This window comes from Dreissena polymorpha, chromosome 1 (genome assembly GCF_020536995.1).
Source record: "Dreissena polymorpha isolate Duluth1 chromosome 1, UMN_Dpol_1.0, whole genome shotgun sequence".
NCBI classification, from domain to species: domain Eukaryota; kingdom Metazoa; phylum Mollusca; class Bivalvia; order Myida; family Dreissenidae; genus Dreissena; species Dreissena polymorpha.
Window position 1 is genome coordinate 171,308,397 of NC_068355.1, and position 21,880 is coordinate 171,330,276.

The following is a 21,880-nucleotide window of genomic DNA, read 5'->3' on the forward strand; positions in this document are numbered from 1 at the left end:
CAGAGGCTTATCAGGGACGACACTTTCTGCCTAAATTGGATTTTTGCCAAGAAGAGACTTCATTTAAACGAAAAATGTCATAAAAGCGGAAAGTGTCGTCCCTGATTAGCCTGTGCGGATTGCACAGGCTAATCTGGGACGACACTGTACGCACATGCATTATGCCCAGTTTTCTTAGAACACGACACAATTTATGTGCTAAAAGTTTCAACCCAGATTAGCCTTTGAAGTCCGCACAGAGTAGACAGGGCAGACACTTTCCGCAAAGACCTGATTTTCGCTAAGAAAAGACATTATATTTACCGAGAAATTCTATGAGAACGGAATGTGTCGTGCACGATTAGTCTGTGCGGGCGAACGGGCTCATCTGGGACGACACTTTACGCACATTTTAAGCCCATTTTCACAGAGTGCTGCTCATATCAGGTTAAGACGCTTTAATTTGGAAGTACGGGCACTTTATTTTAGCGGGATTCGCATTAAAAAGTATCCCATTTTAAAAAGAAAATAGTATATTAAAAGTACTCGATGGAAACCTATGTGATTCAATTAAGCATTTCGTTCTGATACCCACTACCAAATAAATATTTTGAGTACGAGTAAAGTCAAATAACATGGTTCACATGTTAAGTAAAAGCTACGCGTAGCTTTATTTTTGTGATAATAATTTTCTCAGTTTCTCCTTCAATTAAAAAAAAATACTTAACATTGTTTAAACATTACGGCTAAGTTAAGATAATACCTCGTATTTGTCAAAACCCTCTGAAATTAATATTGTTTGAAAAATTTGCTTAATAAAGAAGGCTCACGAATTTCATGCAAGCGTTACCTGTAGGTCGCCCCAACGCGGTTCCCAGCGTGATGAGTAGAAAGAACGCCGGAGCCATGGACGCCCCTTCAGGTTAAAAATGTGCCTCTTGTCCCAGTAAGCGAAAAAAAATCCAAAATATATCGAACACGTTTTCACTTGTTGAAATAATAAATAATTAATTAACGATTATTATTGTTTTAATCTAATTGTATATGCTGACCGGATATCGTCACGGCACTCTTGATCAGCACGACATATGCGAAATAATTAGCGAAATAATTAAGGCGTAAACTTCGCTTATTAGTTTATAGTTAACACTGTACTACTGAATGTCTTGTGGAAATATTAATTGACCAGTAACTGTCTCACTGCATGTAGGAAGACATATCACATATAGGAAAATTAATATACTGGCTGATGACTTTCTCGCATGATCGATTGGTTTTTAACTACAGGGAAATCAGTGATTTGTCATTAGATATTGATAATAAGGGATTGTGTAGTTGTTATTTAATTAATGCTGACAAATATTCGATTTTTAAAAACTGCTTAAATGATAATATTCGCAATTTGTTGTGTCGTAAAAATCTTGTAAGAAAAGGGTAAACAACTCATCAAATCATGTTCAATTTATTATCGGCATTATATCAATTTGCGATGGAAGAATCAAACACATACATTGTTTTAATCTGACTTATTAGAATTGAATTGCATTAATTCTTGTTAATGCATTAAATAGTATTGTACTACAAATATCATACGTTAAGACGTGTTTACATTTTATACAGTATTTATTATCAATGTGTAACAATTGGTCGACAATAAGTCTGCCTGTGTGCTATTAATGACTGGTTAACACTCGTATGTGAATCACTGTCGTCTGCTTCTTAAATGGAAATATCATGATAATAAATTATCAATAATAATAAAACATAATTATAATAATAGCAATAATAATGATAATAATACATATATGAACACGAGCATTTTAACAATTAAACAAAATACAAACATCAGCGTTTCTTCATGAACATTTAAATAAAATCATATAAAACAACGCAATCCATTATATTGAAGACGCTTGCTTGTAACAAACAACACGCGTGTACTTATCACACGAATTCTGAATTGAAAGAAAACCCCAGAATATACAATTCATCACTGGTGGGACCTGTGACCGCGCGGCTGCCCGGTCAGCATAACGGTTAGAGCACGCGCTTCTCTACTAGGCGACACGAATTCAATCTCCGTTCCCGGAATCATGTGAGTTTGGTTTGTGGCCTCCATACCGGACAGGTTTCCCTCAATAATGCGGAACCACATCCAAATTAAAAATCTTTCAGTAGCAACTAAATACATGTAGCTGGAAATCTAATCTATAATTTGAAAAATTGTGCCAACGTTCGTGAGTCTAGTTGGCAAATTATGTAGCTGGGGCACATTCAGGATCTTCAAATAATGCAGCCTTAGGCGCTGAAGAAACAGATGTTCGCGATGGATGTACGGCATCTCGGCGGTAGTCATTCGCCTGAGGGAGTCGGTTGTGGTTTCTGAGTCTCCGCGATGAAGTCGGTCATTGATACCATGTGAATGCCATTGGGACGCCAACTGCAGCTTTTTCAGTAGAACTTAGGTGCGAATTTGATGACGGGCCTTTCAGACACCGGCAACTTGTCCCCGCTCCATGGCCTGTAACGAGCGGCTAACGTGATCATTGCACAATATAGACGCAGGTAATTACATCGTTACGCCTTTTACATAACTACTACTTTCAAAGAACTGAAAATCATACTATATTCTTTGGCATATCATTTCGTGTTTAAAACACACTTTTCAGTCGAAACGTAGGCGTGCAAAACATGTTGAATTTGCGTTGGTAATTTTTCAGAGTGTTTATGTAAAATACGTGGATCGGTCAACCCACAAACAATTTTGATGTTTCAGTTTGACAAAAATACTAAACATGAAACCGCTAGTACACTGGGTAAGATTTATTTATACAGGTAGCAATCGTCGACCATGAACTGTTCGATACTTAATTCGTGCGTAAAACAAAGTCTTCACTAGAGGTTGCAAACCTATAAACTTTAATTTATTCCGTATTTAAATTGTTCACACAAAATTGTCAGGTCAAGGTTATAGTTGGATTTTGATTTTACTATGTATAGCCATTGGACAGTAATTAGCCATCGATATTCATAAAGGTTACTTAAGAATTACCTTATATGCACATATAGGTTATAACTTGTTTATTATATTATGTTCATGAATCACTGTTGTAGCAATAACAAATAGAGGGTGTGCATAATTTTATGGCAGAGCCACCAGTAAACAGATATTTAAAGTCAATCAGTTGTCCAGTGGTTTCTCGATCGTCGATACAACACGCAGATGATCGATAGGTGTATATGGCAATATTCATATTTCACCATCATAAATGTACAGAATTAGTAAGTGTATGACTGTGGCATCCAAAACAAGACTACGTTCAATAACAGTCAACATTCCAAGCGACATTATTGACATCCTATGTAGTTTTTCGACAACAGTCGAAACTACTCGCAAGTACGCGTAATCAAAAACACCAATTATATCTATGAGGTCTGTTATAAGAAGGTTTTAACCACATATTTTTCGCGTATTATGTAAACGTTCAAATACACATCACATTATTTTTAAGATTCATCAAATATTATAGCACGGATGTTGGTTCGATAATTATATTTTATTTCTAAGACGACTAGCCGATGGCTTTAAATTAGACAACCGACATGTAAATAAGAAGAACAATGTATAACTGTCAAAGTTTCGAACAATTTGGATCCGTATTGCATGTAAATTCCTGATTTTGTCGACATTACCTGTTTTTGTAAAGGAATAGAACGATAACAATGCCGATGATGTTGTTGATGATGATTATGATGAAGATGACGAGAACGATGACAACGATGATGATGATGGCTGTGATATGATGATGATGACGATGACGATGATGATGATGATGATGATGATGATGATGATGATGATGATGATGATGATGATGATGATGATGATGATGATGACGACGACGACGACGACGACGCCGCCGACGACGACGACGACGACGACGACGATGATGATGATGATGATGATGATGATGATGATGATGATGATGATGATGATGATGATGATGATAGCTGATGATAGCTATGATAGCTGATGATCGTTGGGAAGAGTGACGCCACTTACCTGTAGTACATCCTTGGTGCATTCTTGATGTTGGTTGATTGAAATATCTGCAATATAGGAACGTAACTGATGCAAGTTTAATTTTGAAAAACACTGGAATGCGTCAGGCGAGAGTGGTCTCTTACAGCTAGAACATTTACAACCTATGACTTTCATTTCAAATTGTATCGATATAAGTATCAAATGATCCGCGCAAAATGTTCGTCCGTACGAACAACTACAAAAAGTAATTTTAAAAAAGTTCAATAGTTACATTTCTCTTGAAAAACAGTTTACTTAGTCTAAATATGTGTAATATCTCCTATTTTGATAAATACAAATTAAAATCATGTTCAGAAGTGCGCATGTTACCGGTATGGAGTAGTTAGCCGGTGTCTCTATGACGATGGTTTTCCGTGCCGATGGCCGCACGCGGTGCTGGTCGGCACTCTGAGCCTTCACCCGCGGCTGTCGGCAATCTGAAAGCATTGGTGGTGTTTTCATATAGTGTCTGTATAAAGAGAAAGGTCTAATATTGGGTACATGTCAATATAGAAATTCCGTAAATGCGCATCCATTTCCGACACGAGATGTAGGGCACAACAAAAAGTCACATTTGCGAACACAATATAAGTTCATCCAATATGTATCCATTAAACACGGAGTCATCAGCATAGAAACATTAAAAAAGTAAGTGTATTTACCCGAAGAGTCGAGCGTTTCGCGAAAGTCGCCTTGAGCGAGTTTATCAGGAGTTGGCCGGACAGGAGATTCAAGTGGCGGGCGGTTCCGAGCGGGAGCTGTGAAGGGTCGAGTGCAGGGATCAGAGAAAAACGGGGTGGAGTTTAACACACGCATCTGGACGGGACCTCCGGTCGGTGGTCGAGTGGCCTCACGGGAGTCAGGTGCAGAGCTGTCCGCTAGGGGTCGGGCGAAGCGCTGCCCGGGTCTCACGATGGCGGACTGGGCTCGACGGCTCTGGATGTCTTTCCGCCGTTGTTTCTCCAACTCATCTGGGATGCAAGTCAGGAATAGGACAGACACAGCAAAATATCACAGTTAAGGCAACACGTCAAGACTAATGTTAACAATTTATTGAAATACATGTATACACAAAATACGTGAAAACAAAACGTCTAAACTGTATTTATCCTCAATATGTTTTAATGAACATTTTGATCATTCAAAATTTAATTTAGCGTGATAGTGGCCCTCTCCTTTCTGTCTGCAAAACGTCTCGAAGTGGTTAATTCCCCTTTATATTAAATCTTATACGTCCAAAGTAAAAATATTACTGATCTGGTATGAAATTAGTTGTTCGCTTATTCCATGTTAATGGCCATGCAAGGTTGAAGATAATTATGTTTTTATCAACTAGTTTTAGTAAATAATGGGATGAAATATAACAGATTTTGTTTTACCCATATGGGCCGTGCTCTGTAAAAAAGGAGGTAAATGTATGTGCATAAAGTGTCGTACCAAATTAGCCAGTGAAGTCCACACAGGCTAATCAGGGACGACACTTAACGCTTTTATATATTTCGTTTTAAGAATGTCTCTTCTTAGCAAAAATAAAGTTTATGCAGAAAGTATTGTCCCTGATTAGGCTGTGCGGACTGCAAGGCTAATCTGGGACGACACTTTGCGCACATGTATTAAACCCCCTTTTCACAGAGCACGCCACATATATAAAAGAACACAACACTTAAATTGATTTGTAATGAAGGCAGTAATTTGATTAGAAGACTCTCGGAACCCAAGTTCTATAAAAGTTGAATGCCCCTCACCAAAGAATTGCTTCGCTGTTTTCGGTCGAGCCATGTGCTTCCGGATGGCGTTTCCGTAGTCGGTGCGCCGCTGTAGCGACATCCGGTTGTTCACCATGTTGCTTATAGTCCCGCACCGGAAGATCTCCGGTTTGGATTCTAATTCATCCCCTCCGTTTTCTTGCGGAGAATTATTCTTCGCGGATTGCACACTGCTTTCTTAAAATGTATATACAACCTTACCCTTGCGCCGCAACAATAATCTTTCAATATAGATAACAACATTTCATAATGGACAAAACTTCAGTTATTCATAAAAGAACTTAAGCCACGTGATATCGGTACCCTAACCTCTGGGAACTTTCTAATCAACAGAAGCTGAAAAACCAGTGCGTTATTAGTAGGAATGGGAACGAATAATGAAAATCATAATACTACTAACTTATTAGCATTATGCTTTACAAATGCTTTACTTTACACAGGAAAACAAATACTCAAATAAGATGTTAAGTGAAACCGGTTACGGTAATACAAATACTTAAGATGTTAAGTGAAGTCGGTCACGGTACTACAAATACTTAAGATGTTAAGTGAAACCGGTCACGGTACTACAAATACTTAAGATGTTAAGTGAAGCCGGTCACGGTAATACAAATACTTAAGATGTTAAGTGAAGCCGGTCACGGTACTACAAATACTTAAGATGTTAAGTGAAGCCGGTCACGGTGGCCTCATGCGTTCGTACCAAGCTGTTTGCGGCTGGGTTTCTCGGGTCGCAGGTCTATACGAGTGATAGTGTGAGGCACACTCAGGGGAAACAGGAACCTGCAATGAGGCCCGCATGGGGAGAACGTTATTTTTATTTTTTTATTACCATCACCCGTATCATTATTAATATCAGCAGCAGCAGCAGCAGCAGCAGCAGGAGTATCATCATCGTCGTCGTCAATATTATAATCATCATAACATCATGATTATCGTCGTCGTAGTCGGTGTCGTTATAATAGTAATAATTAACATCATCCTAATCATCATTATCATAGTCGTTGTCGTCGTCATCATCATCATCATCATCATCATCATCATCATCATCATCATCATCATCATCATCATCATCAACAACATCATCATCATCAATTTCGTCATCAATTTCATCATCAATTTCATCATCATCATCATAACCATCATCATCATCATCATCAGAATGAATATAAAGCCTTACATACTACCTTGATACATACTTGTCGTAGAACTCGAGAATACATGAGTGGGTGAAGCTGTTACAGGTAAGATAAGTCTCCGCCTCCTGGCACAATCGCACCGCCTACAACATACGGGGTAACGAGTGACACAGCAACAGAAACAGACCACATGACACAATGTCTACATGAAACAACGTGACACGTAACACGCCGCCTACAACATAACGCGTGACACGTGACACACCGCGCACAGTTTGTTTTATAACACGGACTTGATGCGGATTGATTTTAATGTGTAGTCTTGTATATATTTAATTTATGGTGAATAAATAAGACTGCATAAGTTTTTTTTTAATATGTAAGATGCCAACACATATATAACGGGAACGTTATAAATAAACTGTTTAAAACCAACATTCATGCAAAACCAAGAGTAATTGAAGTATATGAAACTAATAAACACTAAGCAATCACCCGAACTTCCTTATGAAGATATGTTGTGTCTTCAAACTCTCACCAAAACATGATGATCCACACTCTGGTTAGTAAGGGGCGGGCTAGGGTGCGTTAATAGGCGGGAAGAATGAGATACAAAGGGTGCGTACACTCATGTCACTGATAATCGGTAGGCAAGGAAATAGAGATAGAAATAACTACAGGGTAATGTACATTGGCATTTGAGTAAGAGGGATTATTGTGTACTTTTTCAACATGACAAGAACACAAGATTCAACAAGAGAATGTATGAGCCTCGCGCTGGAAAACCGGGCGTAATTCAAATGCGAAAAGTGCCGTCCCAGTTTATCATGTACAGTCCGAACAGCATATTTATGGACGACACTTTCGCTTCTATGGTACTGTCCGTTTAAAAGAAGTCTCTGCTTAGAGGGAATCTAGTTCAAGCGGACAGTGTCTTCTTTGATTAACCTGTTAAACCCGCACAGGCTAATTTGGGACGTCACTTTACGTTCACGCATTTAGCCCGGTTTTCCCAGAGCGAGGCTCATATATAACAATAACTGTAAGATAACTTTTCCATTTTTTGCAAGAAAAGATATTGCAGTTTGAGTATAATGCTATTCCCAATCTACCAGAACACATATACAATGCAGACATCTACTACATGAGTTCTTTTTAAAATACCTTCGCCCTGAGTTTCTCGTACGCGGACATTTTGTTCTCGTCGGCGAACTATGAAGGAGATGTAAATAAGTGACACACTGTTATCTCCTGCTCATTATATGCTTAGTTAACCCATTTTTGCCGAGTGGACTATCCCATCCTTCTAAATTGGATCAATTTATTTTCAAAATTAGGGATGTCTAGTATATTTATTTCTATATTTAGAATATTTCTAACAGAAATTCCTTTAAGCAAACAGCGCAGACCCTTATGATGCTGCGTCTCATCTGGGTCTACGCTGTTTGCCAAGGCCTTTTTTGTAGACGCTAGACATAAACGGGTTAAATTTACAATACAAAACTAGCAGTAACTGGATAGATGACATACTCTGACTGTTACAACGTGACGTCAGTTACAGCACATTTAGTAGTTCTCTTGACCAGCGTCATGCGAAAATGGGTCGTATACCATGTGCTTTATAAGCGTTGATTGAGACTAGCCTGTGCAGCCGCGCAGTCTGATCGGGAGCTATGCTCCGCTATAAAGTCAATTAAGTTTTCGATGTCTCATTAGCTGGCCGCATACGACCCATTTTCGCATCCAGAAGGTTAATTATTATGATTATGATTATCATTGCCCCGGTTCAGTCAGTAAGGTTAGTCTTTACTTAAACGGTTGACCTTTTCAGAGGTCGTCTAATATATATTTTCGAATACATATGAGTGTCAAAGAACGAATGATTGTATTTAACCTTCGAAGACGATATTCCATAATGTGTTTTGTATGATGGTTTTGACAAGAATTGTCAACATTGTTACTTCGATATGTTAGCAAACGCTTTAAACAAGACTTGTTCACAGTTTGGCAAAGTGACAATCATTAAAATAATGTTCACAGGTACCTACGCGAATGAATACATTATCTTCTAGGAATCAAAACAACACTTATGACTATTAAACATATTAAACATGCATATTCTTGTATTGATTATGATCGATACAAATCGGTTCAATAATACGGAAATTGTAACGCTCTTCATAGATAATTTAGCAAAAAGGTCTATTACAGACATAGCGTGAAAACTACAACAACAATTCAAAATCCTGCGTAGTGTAACGGTCAAGCAAAATCTTTGAAGCCCGGTATTCGAACCAAAAGGCAGGCACATGTTTCCTTGTTATTATATCTTTTAATCACATTCAAAATGTTAAGGTGTTAATTTCAACTGTGTTCAAAGGCAATTTTCAAAAATACGACAGTCCGTGAACAAGTCCCTACGAGGATTAAAAATTGTGTTATTAAGAACGATTTTCGCAAATTAAAAACTTTCAAAACACGAGGTTAACACATGTAGTGGTTATTAATTGTCGTTTTTCTCACGTAATACCTTTCCGAAAAATCCGTATTTCTCGTCCATATCAGTTACCTGTGTAAGAGTTCCGATTACTGACAAGCTAACTACATGTTAACCCTTTCCCCAATAAAAGCAAAGTAAAAATGGCTTTTGCAAACAGCATAAAACCAGAAGAGCCTGCAACTAACCCACAGTCTGTTCAGGTTTTATGCTGTTTGCTGCTCATCAGTATCTAAGGTTTGGGGATGAATCCTTAACAACTTGAATCTAGTAAGAAATTATTTTAATTAAATATAACTTTCTAAAGGACTACAAATGCGTGCTAAGTGGTAAAGGGTTAATGTTCGATTTCCTGAAATCTGCGTTTGATTAATTAGAAATGTTTGATTAATTGCAAATGTTTGCCGTTGTTTATAGTATTTCAGTGATACCACGGCGGTCAGTTTACCAAAGCACACTTTTTTCTGGAAAAAAATTGTTTTCAGCACTGAGTGCACATACTTCTGTCAATAACTGAGTCGTGTTCTGAGAAAACTGGGCATAATACATGTGCGTAAAGTGTCATCCCATATTAGCTTTTGCAGTCCGCACAGGCTAATCAGGGACGACACTTTCCGCCTAAATTGGATTTTTGCTAAGAAGAGACTTCATTTAGACGAAAAATGTCATAAAAGAGGAAAGTGTCGTCCCTGATTAGTCTGTGCGGATTGCACAGGCTAATCTGGGACGACACTTTACGCACATGCATTATGCCCAGTTTTCTCAGAACGAGACTCAACTGACAACTGCCCTGCTTGAACCAGAGGTAGGGGGAGAATGTCCCTAGGCGGACACCATATCCAGTACACCACGGCGACCACGGCATACACTGTTTCACATGCCACTTGTGTGAACTGTAAGTGGTTTGCTTACAAAACGACAAACATTAAGGCTTAAGAATTTAAAAACTAAATAAATATGTAGAACCCATCGTAACAACAGTGTGTTGAAGAAGCTGCGATAACAAAAACATGTTTTTACATTTGAAAAAATATACAATTTTTGTTTAATGACAAGTCATGTTTTAATTAATAAGTTCTAATATCAGAGATTTATAATAGTCCCAATATAAACATATTTGAGTGTCGTTCTGAGAAAACTTGGCATAATGCATGTAAGTAAAGTGTCAATCCAGATTAGCCTGTGCAGTCCGCACAGGCTTATCAGCGACGACACTTTCCGCTTTAACTAGATTTCGCTAAGAAGATACACATTTTAATCGAAAAGTAAAGTACAAGCGGAAAGTGTCGTTCCTGATAAGCCAGTGAGGACTGCACGGGGTAATCGGGGACGACACTATACACACATGCATATAGCCCAGTTGTCCAGCCAGAAGCAGCTCATTTGTTTACGCATTAACGTCTCACGTGTACGGGGGATGTGGTCACTTACGAGTGGTTTGGTAAAGGAAGCCTTTAGCATGACGGCACAAACGTGGTCCGAGTCCAGACGTAACGCCGTCTCGAGGTCACGTAGACCCTGTAATAAGAAAAGGGTCAAAGTCATAATATATTTAATAGTTTCCCTGTATAATTCAATGTGAAAGCGACAACTTTAAGCGAAAATAAATGCAATTTTTTTTTTAACATAGATACCCTATGAGCATACCTTTTCTTAAATGCCATTATAAGCGGAATTTATTTATGCAATAAAACGATTTGTAATGTACAAACCAAGAAAGAACTTGACACAAATCAAAATCGACTGATTTGGCAACATTTTTCCGGCCGTTTTTTAGTGGAATGTAACCTTTTTCTGTGCGCTGTTTTACCAATCGTGATACATCGGCTATCTCGGATTCCTCCGTAAGATAGGCCTCGTGGCTAGCGGTCGCTATATTGCCATGTATTACTACTTTACTACCCAAAAGGTTGCCAGTCTATTGTTATGAGGCTGTATACGATGCGCGTTGAACTAGCGCCAAACTTTTTACCGAAACTTTGATATTAATAGCACTTTATTTAATGCTTTCCGGTGGTTTATAGAGAAATATCAGTGAATTAAAACTGATCATTTCACTGTTTCAAACAGTGAAAATTATCAGTGAGAATTATCGATAATTTTCATTGTTTACTGTGAAATGACGTCATTTTTTTGACGAAATGACGTCATTATCCCAGCAAAATTCTTTAGTTAAACTCTTGAACAATGTATATAAACTGTGAAAAATGCATTAAATAAAAAGAAAATTTGTTGGATTCGGTGGATTATCGACTTTAATTCACTCGTGATCATAGAAAAAATATATTTTCACTCGTGGCTGCGCCACTCGTGAAAATATTCTTTTCTATGATCACTCGTGAATTAAAATCGATAATCCACCGGATCCAACAAATATACTCTATATTAACGTTCATTTGTGTTGCATTTTGACCTATTATCCAAGCGATTTACTTTTCCATTATTATTTAATCACCCTATCATCCAATTTTTAAGATGAAATTACGGTGTTTACAAAACCAACCAAACCGAAAGTGAAACTGGATGCATTACGTTTCGCGATGTAAACATTAAATATTTGTTCAGTTTGAGGAAGCGAATCGATAATAGACGTTGGAATATGTATGCAATACAGACTATCATTGCCGATTGTAATACTGGCTAAAAAATACCTTTTATGACAGGTCATGTATAGAACGTTAATCAAATAGTGACCATAAATCACTACAAATGTCTGGGTTGTTCATTAATATAATTAATGCACGTTTCTGATCTAATTGCCTGTATCTAGTTGTAATTACCATGATATTGATAAAATTAAAACGTTTTTTTCATAAATTAACATTACATGTTTTATTTTTATCATTTAGGGAATATATAATTGTATCATTATCATCATTAAATATTCTGAAGATCTAAATTATCATGATTACTTTAAAATAGATTTTTAAAATTTTACTCATTATTTGTAATGAATTTGCACATTTGCTTGATTCAAAATAAAATGTATTAATAAGGGTTTCAGTTGTTAGTTTTAACCCGTTTTTAGTTCGATTAAATTTAAAGTACTAACTACGTACATGTATGTAAAATGCTCTTGAGTTCGTTTCCTGGGCCTAGAACCAGTACTTAGGTGTCTCTTGGAGATTTCTTAAGAATGCTCCCACACTGGGGATCACACCAGTGACCTCCAGAGCATTATACAATTGAGGATGCATCAAGATTAAAAATGGTACATGTATAAATTAATAAAGGATCAATAACAATCAGAAACTGTGCATTTTTTTCAGTATTGTGTGAAAGGATTTGAAGTAATTATGTTTTTTTGAAATATGATTTATGTGAATTTGAATCAATATATAAAATTTAGTGATTTTCTCAGACAAAACTGTTTATTACATACTAAAGTATTCAGAATGTATTATTGTAATATTCATTTAAATTTTTTAGTACAAAAAGCACTTTTCCCTGGCATTTGTATTTATAGTACTTACATATTTTATAATTCTGACAGCATTTATAAACTGTGTTCATGCAAGCATGAAACTGGTTTCATTTTTTGAGTATTTAAACAAGAGGGCCATGATGGCCCTGTATCGCTCCACTGCTGAAAAAAGATTGAAACAAATTTCTCTGCATGTGCAAATACTTAAATATAGGCCCTATTTAAGCACATGTACACTTTTGTGACCTTCTGGGCTGGGTCAAATTTAACCCCAGGGGCATAATTTGAGAAAACTTTGTAGAGGACTACTATATCTCACTACATACAAAATGTGGTAGCCCTAGGTCCTAGAGTTAAGGACAAGAATATTTTTTAAGTTTTCACAAAATAAGCAAGATATAAGCGTATATAATGTTCAATTTTGTGACATGCGGTTCAGGATCAAATTTGACCCAAAAGGCATAATTTGAACAAACTTGGTAGAGGACTATAAGATGTTACTGCATACCAAATTTGGTAGCCATAGTCCAAATGGTTTTCGACAAGAAGATTTTAAAGATTTCACAAAATAGGCACTTTAAAAGCGTTTATTCAATTTTGTGACCCCCCCCCGGGGCAGGGTCAAAGTTGACCCCAGAGGCATTATTTGAACAAATTTGGTATGTCACTACATACCAAATTTGGTAGCCCTAGGCCCAATGGTTATGGACAACAAGATTTTTAAAGTTTTCACAAAATAGGCCCCATATAAGTGTATGTTCAGTTTTGTGACCCCGGGCAGGGTCAAATTTGACCCAAGGGGCATAATTTGAACAAACTTGGTAGAGAACTATAACATGTCACTACATACCAAATTTGGTAGCCCTATGCCTTATGGTTAAGGACAAGAAGAGTTTTAAAATGTTCACAAAATAGGCACTATATAAGCATATAATTGATTTTTGTGGCCCCCGGGGCAGGGTCAAATTTGACCCCTGGGGCATAATTTGAACAAACTAAGTAGAGGACTATACAATGTCTCTACATACCAAATTGTGTAGCCCTAGGCCTAATGGTTATGGACAAGATTTTTTTTAAGTTATCACAAAATAGGTATTATATTAGCATATGTTCAATTTTGTGACCCCCGGGGCAGGGTAAAATTTTACCCTAGGGATTAATTTTGAACAAATTTGGTAGAGGACTATTAGATGTCACTATATACCAAATTTGATAGCCCTAGGCCGGATTGTTATGGACAAGAATTTTTTTGAAGTTTTCACAAAATAGGCCTTATATAAGCATATGTTCAATTTTGTGACCCTCGAGGCAGGGTCAAACTTAACCCCAGGGGCATAATTTGAACAAACTTGGTAGAGGATTATAAGATGCCACTACATACCAAATTTGGTAGCCCTAGGCACAATGGTAATGGACGAGAAGATTTGTAAAGTTTTCACAAAATATACCCTATATAAGCATATGTTCAATTTTGTGACCCCCGGGGCAGGGTCAAATTTGACCCCAGGGGTATAATTTGAACAAATTTGGTAGAGGACTATTAGATGTCTCTACATACCAAATTTGATAGCCCTAGGCCCAATGGTTATGGACGGGAGATTTTGAAAGTTTTCACAAAATAGGCCTTATTTAAGCAAATTTTTAATTTTGTGACCCCCAGGGCAGAGCCAAATTTGACCCCAGGGGCATAATTTGAACAAATTTGAAAGAGGTTCACCCCAGGAACATTCCTAAGAAATTTCATCAGAATTGGACCAGTAGTTTAGGAGAAGATGTTTAAAGGAAAAGTTTATGCATGGATGCACGATGGACACATGACCTTTGGCCAGTGGAGCTAAAAATCAAATTAAACATTTAGTTTTGATGTAAAATCAGTTTTTATATGCAAGTGTCTATTTCACTTATAAATTAAAACAGCATATTATTCATTATTGAAAAGATTATTCCAAGCTTGATGTCATATTTCAACTTTGCATAGTGTCGTTAATTGAACATTGTATTGAACTGTATGGGCAGCTATATTTTTTAATTTATGTATGTTGTATTATACAAAATGCATTATTTCTACCACAAGTAGACCATATAAGGCCTACTGCTACTAAATAGGCACTGGTATGAATTTGACACTGTTTTTGATGCTCATACAAAACTTTAATTATTACAACACTTTAGTATATTAAATATTTTCAAGTTTTTGTTCAACATTTTTTGCAAAAGAAAAGAGTGTCTTAATGCATTTGAAAATATACTTAAAACAAACTAAAAATGCATTTTAACATACCTTTTTCCTGGTAAAGTGTATTTGGGATGATAAAAAATACACTTGAAGAGTATTAATGCTGGAAAAATGCAGAAAAAAATACATTTGTTTCTGTTAGAAGTGTGTCTTGTCTGCATTTTTAAGTGTATTAAATACATCAAATGCAGATAAATACAATGCCAATACTGTTACATGTATTGTAATGGACATAAAATGCACTTGTTCTTGTAATTAAATGCTTTAGTGAATTGAAATAACCTTTTATAACGTTTTAACAATTAATAATACCTTTTTATATAAATTTTCTTTTGAAATATGACACTTAATAGATTTTTGCACCACTAGTAAGAGATATAATTTGTGCTCATAATGCTTTATCATTACACTATATAATATCATTTGTTGTATGAAAATTGCCCGTAAAATTCATGTGAAAGCTCAAGAGATCAATAGCAGCGTGCTATACCCTGCTCCTTTTTACATGACTTGATGGTATTTAGTCCCCAATTCTACATGGCTAAGGGAAAATTAATGTTCAGATTTGACAAATAAGTCTTAACTGGGATCCAATAGGCAGACTTTCATATTACTTGTATTTAATTTAAATCATGATCTGAATTGCTCTTTGGCAAATCTTTGTTGGTCACAGTAGTCAACTGAATTTTGTTCACTTTGTAGTGATTATATTTTCTATATTTATCAGACAACATCTTTCTTCAAAAGTTTAACATGATTGCTTGGTTAATTTAGAAACAAGATCAATGCATCATAACATAAAATGAAAATATGTGTAATAGTAAAAATGGCAGCAAAAAAGCACTAGATTATCTGCCTTAAATCTGAGACGATATGTTGATGTATTGGAATTTCTCATAAATAATGTGTTCCATAGTTGTATAATTGTATAGTCGCATGCATGAGTGGTGTCAATGTCACAATACCAAGTAAAGCCTATAATTTACTAAATCAATTTGAAGTTTGATGTGTGTTTTTTTCAAGATCTGTTATATATAATAATATATACATGTATATATATATTGTTGAAAAGTTAACATGCAATAAGTTTACTGTAATTAAGTGACAAATAGTTTTACTGATTTGGTTGGATGCATATATGCAGATATATCATGGTTTGTGCAGAGGACAGTAGCAAAAACAAGAGCTGTCTCCGTAGGATGACATACACCCCCGATAAACGCTTTAATAGAAGTTATGAGCATTTTTCAAAACCTAAACGCCGACCCTAAGTTCAAGGTCAAAGGGGTCAAAATTTGTGTGTGTATGGGAAGGCCTTGTCCATATACACATGCGTACCAAATATGAATGTTACATCTGAAGCGATATAGAAGTTATGAGCATTTTTTCGAAACCTAAATGCAAAGTGTGACGGATAGACAGACGGACAGTGCGATCACTATATGCCCTCCTTTGGGGGCATAAAAATGTGTTTCACATTGTTTTGGTAAATTAGTAATGTAGTTAAATGAGCAGAATCATCAATTATAAAGTTATTGATTATAAAGTGTTGCTGGCATATTTGATGCATTCATCTAGCTATAAGAAGGTCCCTGTTTTATCCCCACTGGCACCGAGTGAGGGTTCTCAAAATCTTTAAACAATATGAATAACTACATATAGGGTCAAGAGCCTTGTTGATATGGGGGCTAAACACCTGAAATCAAAGCGACCCAGGTTAAAGGCCAAGGCAAAATAAATAAACCAGAGGCCGCATGAGCCTGCTATACTCTGAACAAGTAGTGTTTCTTCTCAGAAAACTGGCTTAAGTGTCTTACTAAGCTTTAGACTTTGAGTTTCAGTGCACTCAATCTTAAATAACTTGGTCAAATTAAATAATAATTTGTAAAAAATAAACATTCTGCACAAATTCAATTATGTACTTTACCTGTTTGCATGAATCATTTCAGTCTTGATGGTTAGTGAACTATGTCAAAAGCACCATATCTATGAAACACTTGCAGGGTCTTCCCCAGGCCATTTAAGCGCCCCTTTCCGGGGCGCTTGAATTTTGAAATCAGAGTCCCCGGGGCGCTTGAAATTTTCCGATCAGTGTATACTTCAGTAAAAGAAATTGGAGATTGTCCAAAAAAAAACAAGGTTTTCCTATCAGTGTATCAATATTCCATGTTTAAAAAGAGCACTCGGTACCTACTTTCACAAGTAATCGCCATAAACACCACATGGGGTAATGGATAATCCACTGATAAGAGAATAGCATGACGCGCGTATCGATTAATTATTCTAGCCACATTACACGGTCATTTAAATGCTGACAAGGATGTATCTGGTAACTTTCCAGTCGTCAAACTGTGAAGTTCATCGTCCAATCGGTTACGCGAATGCTTATGAGGGCGGGGTTAACTATAGACCATTATTTTTGATTGACGTCGGGCATGAAGTAAGAGTTTATCGCAGCTTGATTAGCAAGAAGTTGTACCATTTGAGTAATATAAAACCGGTAATTAGTACAGTACAGAACATTAAAGACGGTTTCGGGCATCATCATCACACCTTTTTACTGTAAACAAGTGACTCATAATCTTTTTCTCAACTAAAAAGAGCGCGAAAATTATGCAACATGTACAACGTCGCGTCTATTGCATACAAATGGCGTGTATTGAGCGTTTTAACAAGCACACGCATATTCAGAGGCAATATTTCATCAAATCTATAAATAGTCACTTAAAAAATGGCAAGGTTTGTGTTAAAGAAATAACCGAAAGCTTTTATCGTTAATATTTACCAGAAAGAGATTGATAAAAACGGAATAAACGGGATTATCGGGTAATAAATAGAAACTTGAAAAATAGTAAGTATACAGTAATAGAGTCGGGTTGAAACGGGTGTATTGGGGAATCGTTCGAGTCGGGATTTTACTATCTGTGCGGAAAAGTTTTAAAACAATTTAACAATATAAAAAAGATATATTTTTAAATGACTGGGGGATTTTTTTGAAGAGTCATAGCGCACCAAATGACGTCTTTTGACGCTGTTTTTCTTTGAGTTATAACGCACCACAGAACGTGAATTGACACGTTAAATTAAAAAAAATCAACGTCGGGAGGGGACACCCCTCCCGAACCCGCCCCCGATCGGCCCCGGGGCGCCTGAAAAAATTCCTGGGGAAGGCACTGACTTGTATTTTGAATAGTGCAATGTTCCACAGAAATGATGCTGATGATAATTCTACACGATGATGAGTTATTAGATATATTTCTAAATTCCAGTTCCACCAACAATTCGGTTATTCCACTACCAGTTCACATGCTTCATACACAGTTGAAAATAACACTATTTCACTCAACAACCGTGACACATGTACTAAATTTTTCAACTTTTCGCAATTAAACTTGTCTTCTACTGTTATTGTTGTTGTTGTTCTTTTGAAAGTAGTTCGAAAGACATACAGGCACTGACCTTCTTACATACTATATGCTCGCAAGATAGAAACAGTATTGAGTGGGCGCTACTTGTACGTCAGATTAGCTTTAAATCAGTTGATAGCTCATCCTGGTTCATACAAGTTCAGCATATAATGTGGAAGTACGAGTTGGGGACTGTTGCTGACTTAGCTGACAACACACCCAAGAAGGGAAAATGGAAGACACGTGTACTCAAGGCGGTTAATAGCTACTGGAGTGATCAAATAGACAGTTTAACACCCTTATATTCCACATTGTTTTTCCTGAGACAAGATAAGTATGTGCCTGGTAAGATTCTCCCTTTGCTCTCATTGGAATATACGGCCAGAGAGTCAGAACGGTTAAAAACAAAGGTACGGTTACTCACAGGGACTTACATGTTCCAAACAAAACGTAAGAACTTTAACCAGTATGACATAAACCCAACATGTCAGATGTGTGGTGAAGAGAACGAAACCGCAGAATATTTTGTGCTCAAGTGTAGTGCCCTACATAGTGTTAGACAGTCAATTATGGTAGACATAGAACGTCAGTGGGGGGCGATAACAGAGACTTCATTTAATACTTTACCCGTAGACGAACAGCTCTACATACTCATCAACAGTTGGCCAACTTTAAAGACTTTCCTGAAAACCCATTTGTCTACAGAATTTCACGAGTTTGAGAAGCATTGTGGACGTTTGTTGTACGGTCTGGACAGGACACGCCAGTTGCTCTTGGTGACCAATGCAAGCCAGCGACCACCCCGTACCAAACACACACAAAAAACAAACTAAAGAAGGGCATAATTCTTAATTAAACTGGCAATAGTGTTTATTGGGTATTATTATTCAAGGCAATACAATTCTAATGTATGTACAGAAGCACTCTCCGACCTTCCGTAAATTCATTTAATGTTTTATTTTTATCTCATTTAATATTTTAACAACTAATGAAAAATCGCGCGTACAGTTCTAAGTCGCATATATTCGCGATTAGTGGATAGACTTATATTCTAGTGAAAGGTGTGTGATTTAAGGAGTGAATAGTGTGAACGTGTAATATAGATTGTTTATATTCGGTGGAGGATTATTCACTGTCTACAAACGATTGTTTGGTTCCTCTACAAAGGGGGTTCAAGAAGAACACAGAACAGAACAGAACAGATGGCGACCATTAACCCAGAGATTGATTTATGAAAGAAATCGTCTGCTGATCCAGAGTGGATGTTTTACTATAGTCTCTAAGTTTATCATATTTCATGGATTTAGTATCTCCAAAAGATAAAACCAGACCAATAGTTTCAAGTGTAAAACATGCCATCGAATCAACTATTATATTTTTTTAGAGAGTACAGCCCCACATAAACGATTATTTAGTATACTGTAACCTCCAGTACAAAAGTCACGGGGGCAAGCGATGTCATGTTTTCGAAATAATGTTAATTTGTTGTTGTTTATTGTGAAAAATTAATAAAATTTTAAATGCGCAACCGCGAGTTTAGTTAGACAATTTACAGAACGCGAACATTTTTTCCTTGTTTCCTGATACAGAACGATCTCGTGAACATTACCGCGATTCTAACATGATCGATTATATGTTCATTTGAAATGTGAAGAATATTAACTATATGCATACCCGTAGCCAGGGGGGGGGGGGGAGGCGTTGGGTGCGAACCCCTTTTTTTTTGACGAGTAAAAAAAATATGTGTACCCAACTTTATTCTACGCAAATTTTTTTATCTTTTCCCGGAATCCAGTGAGTCTTCGTATTTAAGCGTGTCAATAATGTTGAATTCAACATGCTACCGACAGGACAGAGAGTTAATTTTAGATTATTATTAACGGATTTGTTATGCCAGCTTCCGAAAATGACGGACATCAAAAGACACCCGTCGACTATTGCCGAAGACTAATTAGTCACTGGTTAGGCCTAATAATTTTGCATTATATCACGATTTATAACAATTACACATGGTACACAGCATTTTCGACAGACTGCGTTGTCTTTTTGTTATATCCCCGAATAACCATTTACGGATCACCTAAAGGGATTTTAGACAGCTATGCTCAAGACAGGATAATTTGTTGTTGTTGTATGGCACGAAAACAAATCATTTCGTCAAAGCAATGTAGCTTTTTTGTAGTTTACCAACACCTAATGGCATCTGTTCTGCTGCACATACAGAACTGCCCACACTGTTTTAATCATGTCAAACTTGACACTTGGAAGTATGCCATACTCTTAAACAACTGTGACGGATCTTGAACATATGGGCAAATAAGTCCGTCTGTTTTCTTACGTCCTGGTTTAAATTTATAAGGACTTTGAGACGATACGACCAGTAGTTTGTAGTTATAGAGTCTTTATGAAGCATTAATTGTTATATTTTGAAATTCATTTATAAAAAGATAACTAATTTGTTAAAAATAGTTTAAAACAATACAAGTAACCAGTTATAACATTTTGATTTCTGTTTAGTATTGATGTAGATTAGAGAAGATCCAGTTTTGTTAATCAGTGTTTGTACAATACACAATTAGCACGTTTAGAGCAATGCTAGGCATCGGGTACTATCCATAGTGCAGACAAAGAGTTGTTTTGAAAAAAGTCAAATATTTCTTTTCCATTTGCTTGATTTAGGAATGGTAGAATTTCGGAATGGTAAAATACACCAATTTTATCAAGATTCCAATAAACGAATCTTATATTGTATACCGTTCTTATTGTTGATTTTATATTCTAGCAATGTGTTGTTTTATATGTAACAAGTGTGTGCGCTCCTACTAGCTTCGGGTATAAAATAATTTTGTTCCGTGTCTGATTGAAAAAGGTGGTTATTAAGCGGGAAATACATGTATGTTATATCATATTCATGTCGATCGGTCACTGAGTATAGTCAATGAAAGTGAATTTTCATATACAAATGTTCAATAACTTCAGCATCTGAATACAGATAAAAAGCAACAAGAATGCAGGATTTTACTTTTCAATTTCAAAATTGTCTAGGGGGAGGACCTAAAAAAAAAAACGATTGCATGAGGGGGACACCCCCTCCCCCACCTACCACTTCGCCACTTCGTTACTCAAAAACAATCGTTGATGGGAAAATTCTCACCCCCCCCCCCCCCTTTTTTCAAAACTCTGGCTAAGGGCCTGATGCTACGTGCATGATTGAACTTGGTTTTTCTATTGGCTATCTTATCAACGCAACGTTGGTTCTGTATCTGCCAAATAAGCTAGCATAATTTAGGAATTATTACACTCCGCAAACAATTTCCCGACAAACATTATTATACCCACTCGCTAGCCTTT

General features: G+C 36.6%; 2 protein-coding genes across 16 annotated transcripts in view; one reads left to right on the plus strand and one right to left on the minus strand.

The window, feature by feature from the left end:
• LOC127861061 (uncharacterized) overlaps window positions 1-21,880 on the plus strand; it is a 213,379-nt gene that overhangs the window by 121,692 nt on the left and 69,807 nt on the right. The gene's annotated exons all lie outside the window — the stretch shown is intronic.
• Window positions 1,584-21,880, minus strand: part of LOC127860886 (uncharacterized) — a 201,516-nt gene continuing 181,219 nt past the window's right edge. For 5 of the 15 annotated variants that reach the window (XM_052399214.1, XM_052399207.1, XM_052399240.1 and 2 more), the window contains exons 7-15: window positions 10,894-10,980; window positions 8,130-8,177; window positions 7,014-7,108; window positions 6,530-6,609; window positions 5,806-6,003; window positions 4,723-5,031; window positions 4,391-4,497; window positions 4,040-4,086; window positions 1,584-2,500 (exon numbers count right to left, since the gene is read on the minus strand). In XM_052399214.1, coding sequence (XP_052255174.1) covers window positions 2,431-2,500; window positions 4,040-4,086; window positions 4,391-4,497; window positions 4,723-5,031; window positions 5,806-6,003; window positions 6,530-6,609; window positions 7,014-7,108; window positions 8,130-8,177; window positions 10,894-10,980 — 1,041 coding nt within the window. In that variant the 3' untranslated portion in view covers window positions 1,584-2,430. The remainder of the gene's footprint in view (window positions 2,501-4,039; window positions 4,087-4,390; window positions 4,498-4,722; window positions 5,032-5,805; window positions 6,004-6,529; window positions 6,610-7,013; window positions 7,109-8,129; window positions 8,178-10,893; window positions 10,981-21,880) is intronic. The other 10 variants (XM_052399297.1, XM_052399195.1, XM_052399303.1 and 7 more) reach the window with 8 other exon arrangements.